Source organism: Leptonychotes weddellii, chromosome 6, assembly GCF_054177405.1.
Source record: "Leptonychotes weddellii isolate Sample4059 chromosome 6, ASM5417740v2, whole genome shotgun sequence".
In the NCBI taxonomy this organism is placed as follows: domain Eukaryota; kingdom Metazoa; phylum Chordata; class Mammalia; order Carnivora; family Phocidae; genus Leptonychotes; species Leptonychotes weddellii.
The window spans coordinates 31,372,509-31,391,148 of record NC_138374.1 but is presented as its reverse complement, the minus strand read 5'-3'; the positions used below and the strand labels follow the sequence as shown (position 1 = coordinate 31,391,148).

The 18,640-nt window shown below is 38.1% G+C and overlaps 1 protein-coding gene across 1 annotated transcript in view; it reads right to left on the bottom strand.

Moving 5' to 3' along the window:
* Positions 1 to 18,640, bottom strand: part of IDE (insulin degrading enzyme) — an 83,296-nt gene that overhangs the window by 25,799 nt on the left and 38,857 nt on the right. Inside the window, exons 6-12 of the mRNA XM_081823081.1 lie at positions 13,806 to 13,918; positions 12,927 to 13,089; positions 12,152 to 12,244; positions 11,645 to 11,736; positions 10,094 to 10,174; positions 8,179 to 8,282; positions 1,604 to 1,725 (exon numbers count right to left, since the gene is read on the bottom strand). Coding sequence (XP_081679207.1) covers positions 1,604 to 1,725; positions 8,179 to 8,282; positions 10,094 to 10,174; positions 11,645 to 11,736; positions 12,152 to 12,244; positions 12,927 to 13,089; positions 13,806 to 13,918 — 768 coding nt within the window. The remainder of the gene's footprint in view (positions 1 to 1,603; positions 1,726 to 8,178; positions 8,283 to 10,093; positions 10,175 to 11,644; positions 11,737 to 12,151; positions 12,245 to 12,926; positions 13,090 to 13,805; positions 13,919 to 18,640) is intronic.

Sequence of the window (18,640 nt, the reverse complement as noted above, 5' to 3'; positions counted from 1 at the left end):
TGCAATATATGTTAAGAAAAAAAAAAAGAAGAAGAAGAAGGTAGCGGGAGGGGAAGAATGAAGTGGGGGAAATCGGAGGGGTGGACGAACCATGAGAGACGATGGACTCTGAAAAACAAACTGAGGGTTCTAGAGGGGAGGGGGGTGGGAGGATGGGTTGGACTGGTTGTGGGTATTGAGGAAGGCACGTTCTGCATGGAACACTGGGTGTTATGCACGAACAATGAATCATGGAACACTTCATCTAGAACTAATGATGTAATGTATGGGGATTAACATAAGAATAAAAAAAAAAATCCCATTCAGGGGCGCCTGGGTGGCTCAGTCATTAAGCGTCTGCCTGAGGCTCAGGTCATGATCCCAGGGTGCTGGGATCAAGCCCCGCATCAGGCTCCCTGCTCTGCAGGAAGCCTGCTTCTCCCTCTCCCACTCCCCCTGCTTGTGTTCCCTCTCTCGCGGTGTCTCTCTCTGTCAAATAAATAAATAAAATCTTAAAAAAAAAAAAAAAAAATCCCATTCAGGAGGTGCCTGGGTGGCTCAGTCAGTTAAGCATCCAACTCTTGGTTTAGGCTCAGGATCGTGAGATCGAGCCCCACATCAGGTTCTTTCCCTCCCCCTCTCTCCCTCCCCACCCCTCCCTCCACTTGCGCACTCTCTCTCTAAAATAAATAAAATATTTTTTAAAAATTCCCATTCAGGGCAGGTTTGTTGTCATCAGAGGTTGGTGAATAGGGGTTCTCTTTTGTTTTAGGATTAATTCATGGGAGATCAGCATTCCTCACAGTTTAGCTAGATGGATATTTTCATACACAAAAGGGCTCCAGTGATCTCCTTCTGTGCTGTGAATAGGTCAGAGAAGTACCAGCAACGATTTTCTTAAACTATTTCTTCTTTTTTCTGTATTACACGGGTACACTTAAGAAATATCCATTACTCAAGTTTAACTAGACTCTAGTCACAGCAAGGCTTTCTGGTGTCTTCCCATGAATAAAGGACACAATCTCAAAGATATGGTGACAATGAAAATCAAAAAAGAAAAAATACTAGACAAGTAGATAAGACTCAAAAACAAAATCTGGACTACTGATGAATGGGGTAACATACTATCTAAACACACCTATTTTGAAACAAATTCTAATTCCCTTACACAGACAAAAGGAGCAATGAGACAATATGAGGCATACAATACAGCATCTCCTAAAGTGAAGACAGTGTGAATCCCAGAGACTGTTCCCACCTGTATATACAGCACGACCGTGAGGCCTTTGGAGCCCTTGTATCTGTCTTTCGTGCTCTCTACTTCCATCTCTTCTTGCCTGTTTTGGTGTCTTTGCTTCTCTGTGTACTTTGGACTTCAGTGATCTTTGACTGCATGAAGCTGGGAGTCTGCTTTCAGCCCTGCTGATCTAACAGACACATGAGAAGATGGCCACAGTGCCATTTCTTCATGCAAAAACCTAAGTTCTAGCTCTCCATCTCCTTGTTCACTTTGCTCAGGACAGTACAGACAGCCATGGGCCATCACTCTCCATACTCTGGGCCGTGAGTTGGTTGATGTAGAGAGCTCATGCTCCTGTGTGTCCCTCACACATCAAGTTTATTCACAGATGAGCAAACCCTACCTTAATGACTTCATCTGGTATGGCTTCTTGCTTGTACTGGGTTCCATACCACTCTTCTGTGTGGTCAGTTTTTCCTTCAAAGGACTTGGAAACTATTGCAACCCTAAAGGTAAGTGGGAAAAACAGACAGACACCATAAACTCATGTTGGATACATGAATTTATAGAACCTTACTCATTAAAATATAAATAATATCCAAGAACATGGTGGGCCTCTAAGACCCAGTAAATCCGCTAACACTTAGTCAAAATAGGCAACCAAGTATAGAGGTTTCTGACCATGGTCTCTGTTACCCTTTGGTTGGAGCCCTTCATTTTTAATGTGAAAAACTGTGTGCAGGACTCTTGCGGGTAATGCTACTGACTAAAATTTTAAAAGAAGAGTAGCTAGGGAAAAAAATGGAACAAAGTCAGTTGTAAAATAGTCTTTAAAAAAGCAAAACAAAGTACTCCTTCCAGAAACAGCCGAGGACCAGGGTTAACAAAAATAGCTAACCCCCCCGCCCCAACCCTTGTTGGCTCATCCAGAGATCCAAAAAACCAAAAACACACTTTTATTATTATTCGCTAAGTTTGTGCTCTATGGTTTTTTTCCTGCCAGAGACTACCATCAAATATATCTAGTACATGTACATTGGCCTTCATGCTTCTAGAGGTAAAGGAAACAAGACCAAGAAACACCTCTCTATCTTCTGATTTGCCAGTTTTTTTTTGTGTGTGTGTGTGAGAGAGAGAGAGAGACAATGCTATTCTTTAATTCTATCTACAAAGAATTGGCTGCTGATATGGTATTCCTGATCTGGCCTAGCTGCCTCTGACCACTTAAGAATATAATCCATAGAAAGAGAGGGAGGAATCATAGGGCTTAATGGATGGAAGAGTTCTGTTATTGTGTCCAGAAGAAGTGATCCATGTTGGCATTTTGAGAATTCCTTTTGCAGGTATACGTGGCGTGTGTATAGAACTCATGTGGCCACATGAAGGATATGTAATGTTTGTTAAGGACACTCATTCAATACATGACAGAGCCTCCTAAGACTCAGCCCGAGAAAGTGCTTCTACTCCTGGTGACTTCCTAAAAAACGAATGGACTGATTCTCAAGGAGAACTCTGAAAACTGTGTTAGGAAGTAAAATAACCTGGTAGACAGGTGGTATTCCTATCTTCTCTTCCATGAGGTGCCTGATTTTGGACAAGTTTGTTACATAGGTGGCTTTGGTCTCCCTGAATGATGGCCCACACATCAGAATAATGTACAAACTACTGATGACAACCTGTGAACACTGAAGCATTCATGTGGCAGTGGACACGGCCCCTGAAACAAGAGCACCTTAAACTCTGTCCTGAGAGAGAAAGTGAATAAGCTCAGGGAAGGCTGCCAGGTGCTTTGGAGGATGACTTAGGACACAGAAAGCAACAGACACTGGAGGCTGCTCAGTAATGCTCAGGTTAAAAAGGGGGAGAAGAGAGGCAATTGGTCAGGTACAATCCTAAGGGATTTAGATAGCTGTATACCAAGGTAAAGTGGATGGGTAACATTTGAAATGTTACGCTAGTAAATATGAAATAAACACAGTTCCCTCAAACAAGGCAAACATCAAATACTGTCCTGACAAAGAGGGATACCTTTGCAGAACAAGAACTAGTAGACCACTGAGGAATTTAAAACTGAAACATACAGTGAAAAACTATTTAAAAATAAATTATAAAAGGTAAGCAAGGGGAATAACAGAAGAGACAGAGTATATACACATCAGACCTACACAGAAATCTACAAACCAGAGTGTGAAAGCACAAGAGACTTAAGTTAGGAAAAAAAGAAGAGAAGGCACAATAATCTAAGTATGCCATGGAGAGCTGCAATATATTTAACTGCAGACAGCTGAGAAAAACTAGCACAGATACTGTTACATCCTTAGACTATCTGCTGGAAATCTAATTATGCTTAAAAATAGTCTTGAGTTTTTTTAAGTGTGTGTGTGTGACAATGCTATTCTTTAATTCTATCTACAAAGAACTGACTGCTGATATGGTACTAACATGGTCCTTAGAAAGAAGAGAGAAAAAGAACTTTTCTTTGTATACCGAAACTTGCAACAGTGAAACAGTGGGCTAGAATGAATGCCCACCACTGGCTTCAAGTCAGCCATTTAGAAATGTTCAAAGGTAATGAACAGCTGTTGAAGCTCTACAGAACTCATTCAGAAACAGTAAGCATTCTGACTATAGACATTAGAAGGAAATACGGCTCCCCAGATATGAATTCTCATGAGATTTTTGCAAATAATCCCTGAGAGAGCAAAGGTGGAAAGACATCCAAGAATGAGGAGAGGCTTCACAGGTAATTGTGATGAATTCAAACAGAATTAATAGAGAGGGTACAGATCTGGCCATCAGAAACTTGGATTCTGGTCAATACTCTGACTTATTTTCTTTGAGATCTTGCCAAAATCACAGTTAAGATCTAAATTAGGCAAGTCTCTGGGCTTCAGTTTCACTACTTTTTAAGTAAGGATTCTAAGTAGATGAACTCTATCCTTCCACTAGAAGAATTCTACAATATCATGATATCAAATCATATTTTCAAAAGACATGCCTCAAAGAAGAAAGAAGGTACAAAAAAAATCTACTGATGAGACCCAAAGCCAAACTTAAAGAATTGTGACAGGAAGGCCACAGTGCTGAAGAAATTGAGGTTCATGAAAAATGCTAAAAAAAAAACACCTTTTAAAAGGGTTTCTTAAAGAAAGAAGGAATCAAGAAAGATTAGGCTAAAGGCTTAGAGAAGTCAACCAACTTTTATTAAGCCCTTGGTAACTTGAATCTGAAAAAAACACAGTTCTTACCTGGAAGGACCTCATAATCCAACAGGACACAAGACCTAAAGCAAAATGTGATACACATTTTGGTCTCAGATTGGCAGATGACAGGACTATTGACCTCTTATTCATACTGTTTTTAGAAAAAACATGGGTCGGGGTGCCTGGGTGGCTCAATCCATTAAGCAGTTGCCTGCGGCTCAGGTTGTGATCTCAGGGTCCTGGGATCGAGCCCCACATTGGGCTCTCTGCTCAGTGAGGAGCCTGCTCCTCCCTCTCTCTGCCCCTGCCCCCCACTTGTGTTCTCTCTCTCCCTCAAATAAATAAAATCTTTTAAAAAAAGAAAAAACATGGGTCTTTAAACTGCAAAGGTGGACCAAACAACAGAAAAAAAGGGGGTTGAAACCCAGGCCAGGATTAATGAGTGAGCCAGCCAAGTAAATGAATTCACATCTCCAACGCAGATCATTCACATTCTCTGATGCTTAGGCAACTAACAAATCCCAGGTAGGATCACTGCCCATCAACTTTTAGAAACACTGGAGGACAGGAGAAGAGGCAGAAGATGGAGATGGACAAATGCTCTAATTTTCAGAAAGGGAAAGGAGTAGAGCCTAAAAAAGTGTAAGCCAGTGGTTTAGGCACTGACCTCTCACAAAAGTCTAGTCAACTGTCAGACTACCAAACATTTAGACAAGAAGACAATTATCCTAGGCCCTGCACAGATTCAGCAAGAACTCCTCCTAAACAAAGATTTACTTATGACTTAGGCAGGGGACGTGGCCAAGACTCTACAGCTGTACTTGTAGATTTAATTTGGCAAAACGGAAATCCTGTCGCATGGTACAACATAGATGAACCTTAAAGACATTATGCTAAGTGAGATAAAGATACATTGTATGAGTCCACTGATACTAGATATGTAAGTAGTCAAATTCATGAAAACAAAGTAGAATGGTTGTTACCAGGAGATGGTAAGAGGGAGAAAAGAGGACTTGTTTAATGGGTACAGTTTCAATTTTACAAGGTGAATAAGTTCTGGAGATCTGCTTCACAACAATATTAATATATTTAACAATATGAATATAATACTGAACTGTACACTTAGAAATGGTTAAAACTGTAAATTTTATATTATGTGGTTTTTTTTTTAAAGATTTTCTTTATTTATTTGAGAGAGAGAGAATGAGAGAGCACATGAGAGGGGGGAGGGCCAGAGGGAGAAGCAGACTCCCTGCCAAGCAGGGAGCCCGATGCGGGACTCGATCCAGGGACTCCAGGATCATGACCTGAGCCGAAGGCAGTCGCTTAACCAACTGAGCCACCCAGGCGCCCCTATTATGTGTTTTTTTACCACACAAAAAAGACATCCTCTGAACATATATGTGTGGGCCTATTTCTGGACTCTGTTCTATTCTAATGATTTCTTTTTGATCCTCAGGCCAATGCACAATGTTGTAATTAACGTAGCTTTATAGTTAACCTCCAAATCCAATAGTTTGAGTCCTCCAACTTTTGTTTTTATGTTCAAGAGTGTTATGGCTGGGCACCTGGGTGGCTCAGTTGGTTAAGCATCGACTCTTGATTTCAGCTCGGGGCATTATCTCAGGGTCCTGGGGTCGAGCCCCCTGTCAGGCTCCAGGCTCAGCATGGAGTCTGCTCAAGATTCTCTCTCTCTCCCAATGCCCTTCCCCCCCACCCCATACTTGCTCTCTCTCTCTCTACGATAAATAAATAAATCTTAAAAAAAAAAGAGTGTTATGGATAATCCAGGTCCTTTGTATGCCCATAGGTATTTTGGAATCAGTTTACCAATTACTAAAAGGAAAAACGGCTACTAGGATTTTGACTGTGATTACACAGAGTCTATGAATCAGACTGGAGAGAATTTAATAGCAAATCTCCTAACAAGGTCTTTAATTTCTTTCGGCACTGTTTTGTAGTTTTATATGTTGAAGTCTTGCTTATCTTTGATTAAATTCATTCCTAGTTATTTACATTTTTGTTGCTATTGTAAATGTTTTCTCTTTCAATTTTGAAATAATTACAAATTCATAGAAAGTTACAAAAATAATAGAGGGAGGTCCCGTGTACTCTTCACCCAGTTCCCTCAATGGTTAATTAACTCTTACATTAATTATAGTAAAATACCCAAACTAGGAAAATGGCATTGATAGAATGTGTTACATAGAGGGGCGCCTGGGTGGCTCAGTTGGTTAAGCGACTGCCTTCGGCTCAGGTCGTGATCCTGGAGTCCCGGGATCGAGTCCCACATCGGGCTCCCTGCTCAGCAGGGGGTCTGCTTCTCCCTCTGACCCTCTTTCCTCTCGTGCTCTCTCTCTCAAATAAATAAATAAAATCTTTAAAAAAAAAAAAAAAAGAATGTGTACATAGAGTTAGTTCTATGCCATTTTATCATATTTATCACATTGTGTAACTACCAATAATATTTCTTTTAATTTTCCCATTGTTTGTTGCTAGTACATGTCTGGAAAAGTGCAAACAATGGTAACTAGGAAAAAGGCTTTGATGGAATAGTTCTGTCAGAAGGATTTTTCTTCTTCAAAAACTTCTACCAGATTGTTGATTTTATTCATAAAATGACTGTTCCAAAAAACATATTTACTCAATCTCCAAGTTCCCAGGAGAATTTTGGAAATACGTGCTGGACAGAGGAAAAAAATAAAAAATGCAAAATATGTGCCCCTTAAGTATATTCCTAGTATTATTTCACTTTGGAAAACATGGATGAAATTCAATTTTGAGGCAGAAACATCATGGGATAGTTCCTCAGCTCTTTAGGGCTGAACCTCCTCTAATAAGAATATCTGTTACTTATGTAAGAGCTCCTCCAACTTTTGATCTCTTGGTTAATCACTGGTCAGTGAGAAGGATTCTGAGACTGTAATACGTCCACTTAAGAAAAAAGAGGGTGTCCTCACTTGTTTATGATTATGAAGCCAGATATGTAATCTGACACCTTGGGTATTTGAGTTAGGATGAAGTCAGGTTAAGATGATCTATTATTACATTTTATTCATGATAATGAAATTATGATTATTTTTTTAAGATTGATTTATTTGTTTTAGAGAGAGAGAGTGGGAGAAAAAGAGAGAGAGGGAGAATCCTCAAGCAGACTCCCTTCTGAGCATGAAGCCCAATGCAGGGCTCAATACCAGGACCCTGAGATCATGACCTGAGCCAAAATCAGGAGTCAGATGCCCAACTGACTAAGCTATCCAGGCACCTCTTGTTTTGTTTTTTAAAAAAGTCTTCATGTGGGCGCCTGGGTGGCTCAGTCGTTAAGCATCTGCCTTCGGCTCAGGTCATGGTTCCAGGGTCCTGGGATCGAGCCCCACATCAGGCTCCCTGCTCAGCGGGAAGCCTGCTTCTCTCTCTCCCACTTCCCCTGCTTGTGTTCCCTCTCTCGCAATGTCTCTGTCAAATAAAATCTTTAAAAAAATTAAAAAATAAAAAAGTGTTCATGTTTTAGAGATCCTGCCTCAAAATCATCTAGAGTGGAGGGAGGATGAGTGAGGAGAGGGGTAGTTAAAGATAAGAAAGGCTGGTCACGTACTGATTTGCTGATGTTTGGTATTGCTTCATTATACTATTCTTTCTACTTTAATCATGTTCAATAACAAGTTTAAAAGCATTTTATTCACAATTCCAAATTTTCAGCTTCTAATCATTACTGAAAATTTAGTATGTAGCAGTAAAATCTGTAGAGTGACTCACCGGACATTTTCTGGTCTGAGTTTATCGAGAACCATCTCTATTAAGTCAGGTCTAAATTCTTCCAGTAAATATTCAGCCGTGAGCACTTCTTCTAGGGGATAATACTTATTAAAAGGAAAATAGATAGATAAATAAAATATGCAAGGCTACTATAGAGTCTAACTTATTAAAGCAAACAAATCTCTAACACATTAAACCCATTATTTTATACACACACCCCACATCCTCCTTCAATTAAATTTTACTCTGCTGGAAAAATTTCTTTTTTCTTTCTTACCACACTTGAAGCAGTTTCCTGTTGTACAATGATTTTGCAGTTAATCCCCACATACATTTACATGATAGCAAAATCACATTTTTTTTTTCAGGGAAAAGTGTAATATTTCTGCCTAAAAACTGAATACTTCTTAATGAAGAAAATTTGATAGTGAAATGCTGACACCTATAGGATTCTTAACATAAAGTACATACATTTTTATAAACAGAATTTCCTCTCAAATTTCTATGAATGAAATCAGAAAAGCATTTAGAAAGTTGCTGTGGGGGGAAATGGCTTATATTTTTGGCTAGGGAAGAAAAATAATGTCGAAGATGCTTTCTATTAGTAAAAGCAACCTCCAATACACTCAGACTGATTCATTCATTCAATAAATATTTAACGAGTATCTACTCTGTGCCAGGCAAGATAGATCATGTCCCTGCTCCCTAAGGAGCTTATATATATTTTTTTTATTTTTGCATACAATAGTACATTTAGTAATAACAGTAATTCATTTGGGGATTAAGACTCAAGGCTGAACTAAAATACTAAACAACAATGAACATGTAAGTTAGGAGAGGGAGTGAACAGAGTTTTAAAGTTTTTTGTTTTTAATTCCAGTATGGTTAACATAGAGTGTTATATTAGTTTCAGATGTACAAATACAGTGATTCAACAATTCTATATTACTCAGTGTTCATCAAGATAAGTGCACTCTTAAAAAAAAAAAAAAAGATAAGTGCACTCTTAATCCCCTTCACTTATTTTACCCAAGGAGCTTATATTGTAATTGGGAGGGAGGTAGACAGTAAACAAATAGTGTCATTATAGTGATAGGTGCTATGAATTAAAAAGGGGTGGGGCATGACTGGGATGTCAGGGAAGGTCTCTGTGAGGAAGAGACACCTAAGTGGAACCCAGTCATGCAAAGACAAGAGAGAAGAGAGTTCCAGGTAGAGAAAACAGCAAATGTAAAAGGTACTAAGAGGGAGGAACAAACTTAATGCTTGAAGGTCAGGCAGGCAGGCAGCCAGTATAGCTGGAGGAGAATGAGAATGGGAGGGATGAGCTGGGGAGTTATATAGAACATGGTTAGAGAGACAGGCTGGGGCCAGATCACCTTGTAGGCCAACGTGACATTTTGGATTTTATTCGAACTCTGACAGGAAACTACTGAGGACTTGACACAGAGAAGAGAAACAATCTGATTTTGGTTTTCAAAAGATTACCAAGACTGGGATAATAAACTATAGTGTGGAACAAGAGGGAAAACCGAGATCCCAGGTAAGAGATTATAATGGTAGTCAAGGCAAGAAATGATGGTAGCTCAGACTAGGGTGGTAGCAACAGAAATGGAGAAAAGTAGATGATCTATATAGCTTTCACATAATTAGCAAATGACACATTGTAGAATTGAAAAATATTTAAATCGAAGAAGCAAAATGCCTCTGTATGAAAAATCCTATAGATGATAATTTTTAGGATGATGAAAATTAAGATTTTAAGCATTGCTTGGCATCAAAGTTTGCCTGGTTGCTACAAAGTCTAAAGTTTTATACTGCAGCTTCCTTATCATTCATGTAGTACTAAAGGTAATATATGCAGGATCACAAAAATACTCTATATACCAATGTACACATAAAATAACAAACTTACATGCAATATTCCTGCAATCTTAGAGGTATAGCCCCGTGGCCTCTCTTTATCTTTAAACCTAAATGCAACAGCATTCAAGTCCTAAAATGTAAAATTAATCCAATTATACATAAGTCAACTACTATTTAGAAATACTTTAAAGAAAAAAAGGTTCTTTCTGTAGTGTTTAGTTTGCACTACAGACTTTCTGCTCCACATTTAACTTTATCAGAAAAAATCGGCTATGCTTGATTTAGAAATGTACAGAACATGAATGAAAATAACCAAAACAGAATATGATTCTTTAGCCTAATTATTGAAACTATTAGTCAAAGAATTAGGAAAACTGGAAGAACCTTGCAAGATCAACAGTTGCACAGATGATCATTTTGTTGATCCATTCAGAGAACTGCACCCAGATTAGAAGTTCCTGTCCTAGGTTCCACAAGCAGAGTATCCCTTTAAACTTTTACCTAAGTAAAAAGGATTTCTTTCATCCTAAAATACATTTCAGAATCTCAATAGGCCTTAAATATAAAGCACATATTTTTATAAAACATTTAAAAGAAGGCTTTAAAATTCTGGAAGGGGTTGCCTGGGTGGCGCAGTCAGTTGAGCATCCAACTCTTGGTTTCGGCTCAGGTCGTGTCTCAGGGTTGTGGGATTAAGCCCTGTGTCTGCCTAAAACACTCTTTCTCCCTCTCCCTGTGTCCCTCTCCCCTGTGTGCTCTCTCTCTCTCTCAAATAAATAAATCTTTAAAAATAAAAAAATAATGAAATTTTGAAAGACAGAGAACTTTTGTTTTATTAAAAAATAATAAGGGACATTCATCTAAAACTAATGATGTAATGTATGGGGATTAACATAAGAATAAAAAAAAATAATAAGGGACAGCCAGGCTTTTCCATACATACAAGAACAATAAAATCACTTTTAAGAACACAATCACATAGGGGCGCCTGGGTGGCCCAGTCGGTTAAGCGTCTGCCTTCGGCTCAGGTCATGATCCTGGGGTCCTGGGATTGAGCCCCACGTCCGGCTCCCTGCTCAGCAGAGAGCCTGCTTTTCCCTCTCCCTCTGCCTGCCACTCTGCCTACTTGTGCTCTCTATCTCTCTGTCAAATAAATAAATAAATAAATCTTTTAAAAAAAACAAAACACAATCATATATATAAAACAATTCACAATTTCTTTGAAAGTTCATTGTAGATTTTTGTCAGCAGATCTGAAAATGACAGAGGCTCATGAAGCTTCAGGCAAACAGTAAGGTACACCCTGACAGATATAAGCTCAAGAAACTGCTGGCTTTCTTCTGAGGGATAGAAAAGCAATGTCTTTTTCCCTCGGAAAAAAAGGTTACTTGATGCCTTAGCCCTAATTGTGCCCCAGATAGCCAATCAAAGTAGTACAACTAAGCTTTAACTAAAGCTACTACGCATTGCAAGATTTTAGAGTTTAAATAACAACAAAAACCCCCAAAACTTTTTCACTGAGCCTTAAATTTAAATTAATTCACATATATATGTTTTCTGAAAAATTTCCTTAAGAAAAATTTTGGTGAAACAAAATTACCTTGCATTCTTGGAAAACCCATTCTTGAGGTCCTTCTGCACGTAACTTCTGAATGTATTGAAACATGTGCAAAATTATATCTTCAACGTGTACTGGAAAAAAAGGGGCATACTTAAAAACCATTCAGTCCTTGAATCCATCAAAGCAGTGAGCTCACTCCTAAGGTAAAGTCAGGTGAGTAGAAACCAGAGACTGGTTTTAGGGTCCCACACACAGGGCCCTCCAGGGTCTGGGATATGTGACAGAAAGGACTTTGGGGAAGTTAATGAGCCAATGAAAAGCCAAGTACACATTTCACAAGTGCAACATAATGACAGGTCGTTAAGAAGAAAAAATCATTCATGAAATGAAGGCCAAGTTGCGCATGAAAAATAAAATGGATGAATTATACGAATTAAAGGTTTTATGGCTTTACAACATAAAACAGATCCACAGCATGAAGAAATTTTAGAAAATGTATCATAAGAAGTCAATTTTCATTAAAAAAACAAAAAGGTCAATACTTACATAATCCTTCCTCAGTCAGGTCCACATTAATGATAAAAAACATAAAACCTCGGGCTCCTTCCTTCTGTCCACCAACAAGAGTATTTACCCAGCCTGTAACATTCAAAGGAAATCAAAACAGAGTTGTATGTGTGGTTCCTTTTAAGACAAAGAATGTTCTTTTTAATTTATACTATATGTTCCCAAGATATTAGAATGGACCACTTGCAGAAAAGAGCAGAAAAAATGGGTTCAGAAAAACCATTTCAGACACTGTGGAAGACTGATGGGATTTTTTGGGTTGGGAGGTTCCTCAGGACTCTTCAAGTCAGTTCCCAGGCAAGAGTAGACTACCATGCTTAAGTATTACATAAAAGCAGAGCCTGAGTTGAGAGGGGCTTTGGAAATCATCTACTGACTAGATCCTAGTACACCCTCTGGTCTGAAGGATAAGAGCAAGCAAATAAATAAGGTATACTGTTATTTCAGAGATGGTGAAGAATACCCAATGTGAGCTTTTACTTTCGAACCTCTCTGTTATTTAAAACATGTAGCACAGTATCTTTTGAAAAATCTAAACTTCACTGCACAATTCTGAAGGGTAAAACAATTATGGGGGGGAACCCAAAGCAAAAAGAACAAAAGCACACAAACAACTACCACCTCACTCTCCCATAGACCCCAAACCAACCTACCCACAAATGCTCCTTCACACAAAAAAATCTAGGAGAAAACGAGAGCCAGAGTAAAAGGATGTGGGGTACTACACTCAGAAACTGGTGCCCAAAAGACTTACCCTTTGACTTCAGTTCTGATAACAGACTTCCAGGACCTTCATGACCAATGAGATGACCAAGATAATGGCCAGGATTTGATTTGTAGTATTTCTGAAGGTCAGGTATGGGAAAAGTCACATAAAGATTCCTAATATCCTTAATGGGTACTATTTTGTAAAGTTGCTGGAAAAAAAATAATCAAGAAAGATTAGCTATATCAATTCCTACTGAATAAAATATTTATAAACTATGAAGAATACAGATTTTCATGGAAAAATCCCAAATTCAAAAGAGAATCAACTGCCAGAGAAAACTGTACTGACCACAAAAAGTAACTGGCCTGGGCTCTCTCTAAGTGGACTTTCATTACAGCTGGTGCACAGCCTATTTCTGGTCCCCTCGACCATGCGGCTCAATATGCTTGCCTTCTGGCACTGGAGAACAGCTTCTACAGTTTATCAAGGCTCTAACTACAGAAACTACTTTTAGCATGCAAAGATCAGGTATCCGTTGATATCTTTTTGGTGAAACATTATCCCTAATAAATGTGAAACTGATTCAATTATTCAAACAAATATTAAAAATTGTATAAACAGGGGTGCCTGGGCAGCTCAGTCATTTGGGTGTCTGCCTTGGACTCGGGTCATGGTCTCTGGGTCCTGGAATCAAGCGCCGTATCAGGCTTCCTGCTCAGCGGGGAGTCTGCTTCTCTCTCTTTCCCCCTTTGCCTCTCCCCACCACTCGTTCTCTCTCAAATAAAATCTTAAAAAAAAAAAAAAGGACGAAAAATACCTGTATAAATAAACCTTTCAAAATTTTTCATCTACACTTTGGTAAACTAGGCATATATTATGTCCATGAATTAAAAAAGAAAAAATATCAGAAATACATGCACTTACTTTAAGATGTTCTTCTTGGAAAGGGTGTTCAGGAAATTCTGGCAGTGGGACATTTTTGTTCTCAACTTCAGAAAATAACTTTACCACCAGATTAGTCAAGTTGTCTAAAGATTCTGTAAGAAAACAGACAATGAAAACAGAACTTAAACTATCATAACATGAGAGGTAGTATTTAAAACCTTAAGATCATATATACATATATAAAATCACTACAATTTTTACCTTAAACTTACACATTACATGTCAATTATATCTCAATAAAGCTAAACAAAACCTTAGGATCTCCTGAAAAACCTTCCGACTATTAAAAAGAAAATCTACGATTTTTTTAAAGCTTCATCTGATGAAGTTGAAGCACTCCGTTCAACCCTATCAGTGCCTGTGTAACTTCTAAAGCTAAGCAATACCAATAATAATGATAACTCACACGTCTAGCTCTTTACAGTTTAAAAACTGTTTCACAAATGTTGTCTTGCAATAAATTTAAAACACATATTGAAGACGGTAATAGAATAATTGGCTGCACTTGGAAAACTATTTGATCTACAATTGCCAACAGGCACATACTAAACCATCAGCTGATAGATTATAACATATACTTTACAAATAGACACAATCTAAGCCCATTGTTAAAAGTCAAATGTTAGAGTCTGTGAGTGATTCTGTGGGGAAAGAGTACAAAATGATAAAAAGAATCTTGGGTGGGGAGACTAGAGGACCTGGATCCTAACCCTGGCTTCCCCAACCATATCAACTGACTACCTGGACAACCTGGTTAACCACTTCAGGTTCTGTAAAATGAGAACACTGGGTGAGATAATCACAAGTCTCTTCCAAGGTCTAACATTATATGATTCTGTATCATGATGTGCCAAACTCATTCAAAGACTTGTAATTGTTGTTAGAATGATATGGCCACTTAAGCTATTCTATGTTATCGCCTACCTATATTCTTTTATAGAGTTATACTTGAAAAGCTTATAAAGATGTATAATATGTTCACTGCAGCACTGTTTATAACAAAAACTGGAAATGACCTAAACATCTATGAGCATGTGAATATTATGAAATGTCTATACATTAGAATTTTATGCAGTCATTAATAAGGGAGAAATCTCTATGTGCTGATACAAAAGTATCTGAAAGCCCTATGAAGTGAAAACTGCAGGCAATCTCAATTTTTTTAACAGGCACACTTACATGTGAGTATATTAACAAAATCCCACTTTTGGAAGTATAACAAGAAATGACTTAAGGTGAAATATCTGAGGAGAGGGCACTGTCATCACAGGATGGGAAGAAAGAGAAAAACTTGATTTCTACTTTATACCTTTCTATGTGGGATAAATTTTTTTCCATGTACACATATTTCCATCATTCAAAAAATTTAAAAGTGAAAAAAGGTTCTTTTTTTTTTTTTTTAAAGTGATCTCTATGTCCAACATGGGGCTCGAACTCATGGACCCTGATATCAAGAGTGGCATGCTCTACTGACTGAGCCAGCCAGGTGCTCAAAAGGTTATCTTTTTATAAACAAGATAACCCCTCACCTTGATTCTGTCTCCTCAAGAATAGGTTATTTATAAATGGTATAAACATTCATCACCTGTTACTGTCAGGAAGCATTTGGATCAAGTAAGAAATTTCCCTTGATATTCTATGACCCATTTTGAACTTTTCCATGAACTCTTTAGAGAGCACTTATTCACTATTTGAGATTTGCCTTTATATCGTATGAAATTCTTTTAGCCCTATGAATATGGGCATTTGCACTTTACTTATTAAGCATACATATTTTTCCTTCAATTTTTTGATATGTATGGAGGACCTCAAAATGTCCAGAGCCAAATATGAGGTGGACCAGTGGCTGCTTGTTAAATGACAAGTAAACTCAGGGATGGAGCGGGTGTATCTGGAGAAAGAGATGGCAGAGATATCTTTATGCACAGATGGAACATATGACTTGAAACAAGGTGGGCAGTAAACAAAGGTTTATCAACCTGAGGTGCTGGCTACAGTGAGGCCCTTTAGACTAAGCAAGGTTCTACCAGGTGGGCCTTTTGAGTATTTCTACCCTAAAAGCGTAAGTTCACAGTGTAGCTTTTTAAAGGTACAGCAGCTATCTGATACTGCAGTCTGTCTTCCCCACTAAGCAGTGCGCTACTGGAGATCAGGGAACTGAGTCCCTTTCATCGTTACATCGTGAGGACTTGGCAATCCCAGTGTCTGTACTTGATAGTTACCTACTTGCCAAGTTTCCAGGTAATTAGTGCTGCCACAACTAGAGGGATGATCCCGTGGGAGAACAGAGAAAAACTTTTTTGTCCCTTTGTGACAGAGATCCTTCCACATGGTTATTCTTTCTCTCCCCTCATCCTAGAAGAAGGAGCGGATTTTCTATTAATCCTCTGAGAGATCCTGTTTCCTCCTCATACCTCTTGTGCTGCAAGGACACCTCTCCCAGGTCCCTCATCAAGTCCACTGAGCTCAGCACAGGTCAGTCACACTAGGAGAGTGATGTGTATGCAATCAGGGAACTGAAACATCTGTTTCTTTTAGACACTTACTCTGTCACTTCCAATAAACAGGGAACAAGGAAGGCAGGCCTGCTGCCTGATTCATCTGTTGTCATTATCACTCGCCCAATAAGTGCTTACTGAAATCAAGTGTTTTTCATCTCAATACAACACAGACAAAAATATTCCCAGGACTAGGCTCTAAATACCAAGTGATATTTAACACTCTAGAACTAGCTACTGTTAGCAAGCACACAGAATTATAGAGACACTTTTTATTTCATTGGCTTCACTCCTTAGACCCATTTTATATCCTGGTTCTTATTGCCAACTTAAAATATGTAAGTTGCTTATTTTCTACTTACAAATGTAACATGTGCCAAAAGTAGAAAACTAACAACAAATGTAAAAAGAAAGAAACAAAAGTCGTTCATAATCTTATGCTTATGGGATGCTTAAAAGTAGCTACCGTTTATGGAGCATTTGCTATGTGCCAGGCCCCATGCTAAACATTTCTGCATTATCTTGATTAAACCTCATAACAGGTTATGAGGTAACACGCCTCCATTTTAAAAATGTAAAAACTAGAGTTCAGAGATCTGAAGTAACTCTGTTAGCTCAAGGCCACACAGCTAAGTAGGTGGTATATCTGGAATTCAAACTCAAACTGTAAGAGTCTAGAGCATGAGTTCTCAACTACTATATCACATTAAATTTCTAGTATGTTTTTCTATTTTGTCTTATGTCTACACCATATATGTCTATTATAATTTTTTATAAATCCCCAAATGGATCATATAGCACATAGTTTTTAGAGTGCTTTTGCTTTCTATTGGACACATTAAGAATATTTTCCCATGGGGGCGCCTGGGTGGCTCAGTCGTTAAGCGTCTGCCTTTGGCTCAGGTCATGATCCGAGGGTCCTGGGATCGAGTCCCACATCGGGCTCCCTGCCCCGCGGGAAGTCTGCTTCTCCCTCTCCCACTCCCCCTGCTTGTGTTCCCTCTCTCGCTGTCTCTCTGTCAAATAAATAAATAAAATCTTTAAAAAAAAAAAAAAAGAATATTTTCCCATGTTATTAAAACACTGTCATAAAATTATTTTTCATTCAATATATATTTTACCATGTGCCTATGATGTGTCAAGCACTAACTCACGCACTGGGGACAAAGCAGTGAACAAAACAGCTTCTATTCTCAAGTAAATTACTTTCTAGTATGGTGGGCAATGATAAATATTTAATATTTCAGGTGGTAATAAATGTTGTAAAGAAAAATAAAGCAGGTAGGAGAATAGAAAGTGAGAAAAGAGATGCAATTTTCTATAAGATGCCCTATTACATAGCTATAACATCATTATTTAACCCATCTTCTATTAATGAACAATCAGATCGTTTCTAACTTTCACTAATACTATATTGACAGAAATATCCTACTGCATCAACTTTTTGAACAACTCTGGTTATTTCCTTAGATTGCATTTCCAGAAGTAAAAACAAACTTTTTAAGGATGATGCACCATGTTAACCTGTTCTCCAGAAAGTCTAGAACAATTGCATAAATGGTATACATCATCACCAATACAAAAGGGCACTGCTCCTCCATAATGAGTACTACTTAAAAACAAAATTATGGTAATTTAACAGGAGGAAACACTATCTTGTCTTACTTAATTTGCATTTAAAAAGTCAAACCTTTATATGAAAGCAGCCCAAGGGTCCATTGATAGATGAATGAAGATGTGGTGTATATATACAATGGATTATACTACTCAGCCATAAAAAAGGATGAGATCTTACCATCTGCAACAACACTGATGGAGCTAGACAGTATAATGTTAAGTGAAATAAGTCAGTCAGAGAAAGACCAATACTGTATGATTTCACTCATATGTGGAATTTAAGAAACAAAACAAAGTGTGGGGGGGCGGGAAGGAGAGAGACAAATCAAGAAACAGACTCGTAATGACAGAGAACAAACTGATGGTTACCATGGGGGAAGTTGAGGGGGATGCGTGAAATAGGTGATGGGGATTAAGGAGTGCACTTTTGTGGTGATGAGCACTGGGTGATGTACGGAATTGTTGAATCACTATACTGTACACCTGAAACTAATATAACACTGTATATTAACCAACTGGAATTAAAAACTTTAAAAAATAAAATTAAAAAATAATAAGAAAATAAATAAAAAGTCAAACCTTTGTTTATATTACAAATCATTTTTCCAGTGTATCATCATCTGCCTTTTTTTCCCCCGTTATCTGCCTTTTAATCTTGTTCCTAGTTTTCTGAATTGTTACAAGGTCAAATCTGTTAAT